Source organism: Notothenia coriiceps, unplaced genomic scaffold (genome assembly GCF_000735185.1).
Source record: "Notothenia coriiceps isolate Sejong01 unplaced genomic scaffold, NC01 NC01_scaffold00009966, whole genome shotgun sequence".
Taxonomy (NCBI): Eukaryota; Metazoa; Chordata; class Actinopteri; order Perciformes; family Nototheniidae; genus Notothenia; species Notothenia coriiceps.
The window spans coordinates 1-5,479 of NW_011342667.1; the positions used below are offsets into that span (position 1 = coordinate 1).

Consider the following 5,479-nt stretch of genomic DNA (forward strand, 5'->3'; position numbering starts at 1 on the left):
ATGTCACTTGTTAGACGCTTTTATCCAGAGCGACTTACATACTCAATACTGTGGGCAATCCCCACAGGAGCAGTTTGGGGTGAAGTGTCTCAGGGACACAACGACATGCTGACTGCAGTGGGGTTTGAACCTGTGCTCCCCTGATCCGAACACCAACGCACTATTCCACTGTGCCACACGCCTCCCTCCCATTATGTTTTTTCTTTGACGATGGCCACTGTCCGTTGTTATAACATAATGATGGAACTTCTTTCAGTTTGGAACAAAGCATCCTTTGACTAAAGGATGAACTGATCATACTTGGTGGTCAAAGCTCTCCTTTATTGTGACGGGTACAATGGAGTGTTATTTATCACAGTACAGTAGCTATTGTTTAAATCCACACAAACAACAGGACCCTAAAGAGCCAGAGTCTGAACTAAACATAGAGAAGTTCACTTATTGTGCTCCAAACATCTGGACCAAGCTCCCAGAAACCTGCAGGTCCGCTGCAACGAAGACTACTTTTAAAGACTTGTCTTTTTGCCGCTGCTTTTAATTGAACTGTTTGTATGTTACGCTGCACTGTAACCTTTCTTCATGTATTTTTATGTTTATTTGATTCACTTTGCTTTTAAATGCCATTTTATAATGTGAATCCGCTGCACTATTTCTTAATGCTCTTTAGCACTTTGAATGGTCTTGTGTTGAAAGTTGCTATATAAATAACCGTGCCTTGCCTAAAAGCCAGGAAGGAGAGAGGGCTGAACCATTTCATAACAGACCTCATCCCTTGTGGAGTTGTGGATTGTAGTGATCCACCTGCACAGAGTAGTTACCTAAAGCAAAGCTAGCATCTCCTCTCTGATCAACTAACGTGTTTTCTGCCAACACCAAACTGCACACAGACACAGGTTGAGGATATCTGTTGAAACTGGACCAGCAGTATGGTGAACACAATACTATGAGTGCTTTTTGTTTCCCAAAAATAAATAGATCAATTAATGTTTGTCTTAATACGTGGTATTCATGTTTACTGTACTTTCATGATCACCAGTTAAAGAGTACATGTTGACATAAGAATGCTCCTGTGTTCATTGAACTTTGATGTAATACAATATTGGCAGATGAATTCAGGCAACTCTAGCAGAGAAGGAAAAACACTTCAAAGACCGATCATGTTTTTATTTTCTAACCCTTAATGTGGTCTCTCTCAGGGTATGGGGGGTCAGCACGGGTACTTCGGCTTGTGGCTGGACAGTGATTTTGGCCGTGGTCACAGCCGTGCACGGCCCAGGTGCACCACCTACGGCAGCCCCCAGCTGTCTGAGGAGGAGGACTTCAGCCTGGACTCTGTGGAGGTGTGGGCTGTGGGGAAGCCCCCAGAACCACAGGAGGTCAGAGGACATTCTTTCTTTTTCTAAGACAAAATAGAGGAAATAAAGTCAGGGGATAATGTGGTTTATCAGAACAACTGTTCAATTGATTATTTATCCTGCGAAAGTCATGAAGGAGCCATTCTTCAGTAGAAGAAGTCGGTGCAAGAGTGATTATCTTATCTGTCCTGTATTTCCCTCTCACTCTGTTTCTGCTTTCACTCCTGAATGACCCTACGTGATCAAGGTCCCTGTTATCTTATCTTACTTCTGGACTTTGTCAAAGTAATAATATGCAGAGGTTGATGCTGTGGGTGGGGACGGATGGAGCAGCAGCAGGGCCCTCTGCTGGGGGGTGAGGGGCTGGGGGACGGACGTGGGGGTGAAATAGGGAGACAGACACAGGCGCACTAATGGCTGCAGCATTTTCACAGTCAGGAGGAGCAGACCTTAGTATGACATATATACTTTATATTTATTTCTACAGTTTGTCATGCACTGAAGTCCATATTCAGTGGAATCAAAAGAAAGGGAATGAAGGAATCCAAAAGAGAATGCAGAAGCTCTGATCTGGTTTATGAGTGACAGGTGAAAGACACAGGTTTGGCCAGGATAAACATTCTTCTTCCTTATTTCTTTATTTTCCATTTTGTAGAACAAGTCGGAATGAAGTATTGTCAGATCCCTTTTTAGATGAAATGTTTTGAATAGTTGTATTCATTTGAGCCACAAGAGGCTTATGTACCTTAGTTCCAAACTGAAAACAAAATGTCTCTGCACAAGCTTTTCTCCTCTTGTTTTCACAGATCAAAAATAAATGGTTGTCCATGCCACTAAATCCTTTTCAAACATTTGATTTGACCTTTATTCTCAAACGTGTGTAAAGTCAGAAACAACAAAGAGAACACAGTAGAGGTCAGTTTTCCTTTCTTGCCTCTTTGGGCCTCCATAGCAGAACATCAGGCCTGTGACTGCCGGCACCACCTATAGGGCCTCTGTGGGCCTCCATAGCAGAACATCAGGCCTCCATAGCAGAACATCAGGCCTGTGACTGCCGGCACCACCTATAGGGAACACTTGAGATATCTCTGTATTTGTTGTGTTTCAGGACGAGGAGGGACAGGGCAAAAAGAGTATCCTGGATATGGACCCAGAGGTCCAGGCCATAATGGAGATGACGGGGAAGACTCTGCACAGTCAGGGCCTCAGGGAGCCGGATCAGGGGCAGTGAACCATGTCCCAAACTGTTCTTTAATGTCAGTGCAGAAGGAGCAATGATGTATGGGTGTGATATAATCATCTCCATTCTCTTCTCATTCAAACTACTGAGGAAAGTAAGCACAGCAAAACTGAAGGTTACACCACTGATAGCCATGTTAAATAACAGTCAAATATAACATGGATCTGTCCTGAACGTGAGCCCATTTGAAGAAAAGTCTAATTGTTAAATGCTGTTTGGCAGAAGGTTTTTGGGAGACAGAATCTGACATGGGCCTGTTGTCAGTTTCATGGTCACCATGTGTTGAATGATAACATCCTTATGATCAGTTGAACTGTCTGAGAAGCTTAGGAGTGACTCAGGGAATGAGTCCACTACCAGAGAAGAAGTTCACTGTTTATCAGTTATTCTTTCATCGCTCCTCAAACTGACCAATAGAGGAATGCCTGTGACATGTGTCATAGTGACAGACTGTGTTGTGTATGCACATGTGATGCTGTGCCTTTTATTTTCTCATTGCAGTGGCTCAGGTTTGAATATCAAGTACAACTAACTGAGGACTTGCAGCAGATCAACATGTGTTATGTTATGAACAAATGCTTGCAATAAAGTGAAGAAGCAGGCCAGTTTATCACAGCTCAGATGTAACACCTATATATTTATTGTTTATTTCTCAAATATATTGATTGAGTATGTCAAAGAAACAGAATAACGTGTGGTGTAAGAGGAAGAGTGGTATCATGGGAGATGTTACATATGATGCAGTCAGCTCCTCCTGGTTAGCATCCCTTCACATGTTCATCCTTTCAAAAGGTTTTATTAGCCGAGGTCTGTCTCCTCTTGTCAAAAACAAACAGACCTGTGGATAAAAAGCGGCAGAGCAGTTTCACGTTGAAGTGTTTTTATCCCGGCACTGGCTGCTGCTAAAGCTAGCTCAACTTGTTTTGCTAAAGACTTCAAACAACCAAGAGATACAAAAAAGTCTAAGAAGAATTCTGGCTCACAATTTGATAACATGGTGACAGCTTCTGGCAGACAATCGCAAGGCTGAGGTTAGCTTAAAGGGGATTGGCTATTACAGGAGACAATATGAAACTGACCTTAGCTTTATTAAAATGTAAGATTTCTCCTGGTTGGAAAATGGTTTGAAACATTTGGTATAATGTGAAAACACAACCCTAAAAAATATATCCAAAACTTCGGTCTAGTGAATTCATATATTTATCTGTTTGCTGACCAATTCAAACTCTAAAATATCTTCAGGACATACTCACATAATGGATCAAATCATGATTATTAACTCTTACTATAATTACAATTGTCGTAATATATAGTGTTTTAATTGGATGTAGGATTTTTTGTGTGTGTCTTTTGAAAACATTGTTTCAGTGAATAAAGGAAACACTGCCCCACTGGCTGGAAGGCAGAGCTGCTGTCTCTGGTGTTTCTCAGCATAGTGAAATGTTTCTTCATCTGATCTTGTCTGACTTTGAGTTGTAAAAGTTAACATGAAAATAAATGAGTGGATCTGAACTAATCCAAACCTGCTCTGAGACTGAAAGGCTGCTCTGTATCTGTTCTGCTAACATGCAAATTACTGAGGCAAGTTCCACATGCAAATGTCTTATATAATCTTACAGAAATTCACACAATGGCACGGTGGACATGGTTTCATGAAGAATGTTTGTTCTTGTCTTAATATTTGTGTATGGAAATCATTTTATTTTATTCCCAGAAATGTGAATACTTTTGGAACTTGGACCACCCCATTGTACAGTACCTGGCATTACAATTCCCACCAATTGTACCTGTCTACCTGGTACCAGTACCTAGTATTGTACTGTACACTATTACACCTTTTCCATCCCAGATACATACAAAGGGTACGGATAGGCTACTTAAGTACAATTCAGAGATAGACTATATTTTAATTACGGCTTACATTTAACCATGATAACCGTAATTCAGAGAAGAATATTTTATTAAAGTTGTTTTGACTTACTACTGTACTGACACAGATCCAGCAGTGTATACACTACAATAAGTGGGGCAAAAAAGTATTTAGTCAGCCACCAATTGTGCAAGTTCTCCCACTTAAAAAGATGAGAGAGGCCTGTAATTTTCATCCTAGGTATACCTCAACTATGAGAGACAAAATGAGAAGGAAAAATCCAGAAAATCACATTGTCTGATCTTTAAAGAATTTATTTACAAATTATGGTGGAAAATAAGTATTTGGTCAATAACAAAAGTTAATCTCAATACTTTGTTATATACCCTTTGTTGGCAATGACAGAGGTCAAACGTTTTCACACACTGTTGCTGGTATTTTGGCCCATCCCTCCATGCAGATCTCCTCTAGAGCAGTGATGTTTTGGGGCTGTCGCTGGGCAACAAGGACTTTCAACTCCCTCCAAAGATTTTCTATGGGGTTGAGATCTGGAGACTGGCTAGGCCACTCCAGGACCTTGAAATGCTTCTTACGAAGCCACTCCTTCGTTGCCCGGGCGGTGTGTTTGGGATCATTGTCATGCTGAAAGACCCAGCCACGTTTCATCTTCAATGCCCTTGCTGATGGAAGGAGGTTGTCACTCAAAATCTCACGATACATGGCCCCATTCATTCTTTCCTTTACACGGATCAGTCGTCCTGGTCCCTTTGCAGAAAAACAGCCCCAAAGCATGATGTTTCCACCCCCATGTTTCACAGTAGGTATGGTGTTCTTTGGATGCAACTCAGCATTTTTTCTCCTCCAAACATGTCTAGTTGAGTTTTTACCAAAAAGTTCTAGTTGGTTTCATCTGACATTCTCCCAATCCTCTTCTGGATCCTCTAAATGCTCTCTAGCAAACTTCAGACGGGCCTGGACATGTACTGGCTTAAGCAGGGGGACACGTCTGGCACT

At 41.6% G+C, this 5,479-nt stretch overlaps 1 protein-coding gene across 1 annotated transcript; it reads left to right on the plus strand.

The window, feature by feature from the left end:
• The first annotated feature begins 160 nt into the window (after window positions 1-160).
• On the plus strand, window positions 161-4,122 carry LOC104945682 (TLD domain-containing protein 1-like). The gene is made up of 2 exons (XM_010771390.1): window positions 161-1,376; window positions 2,464-4,122. Exons 1-2 carry the CDS (start codon window positions 1,200-1,202, stop codon window positions 2,584-2,586), a joined length of 300 nt encoding a protein of 99 aa, XP_010769692.1. The 5' UTR covers window positions 161-1,199; the 3' UTR covers window positions 2,587-4,122.
• The last annotated feature ends 1,357 nt before the right edge of the window (window positions 4,123-5,479 follow it).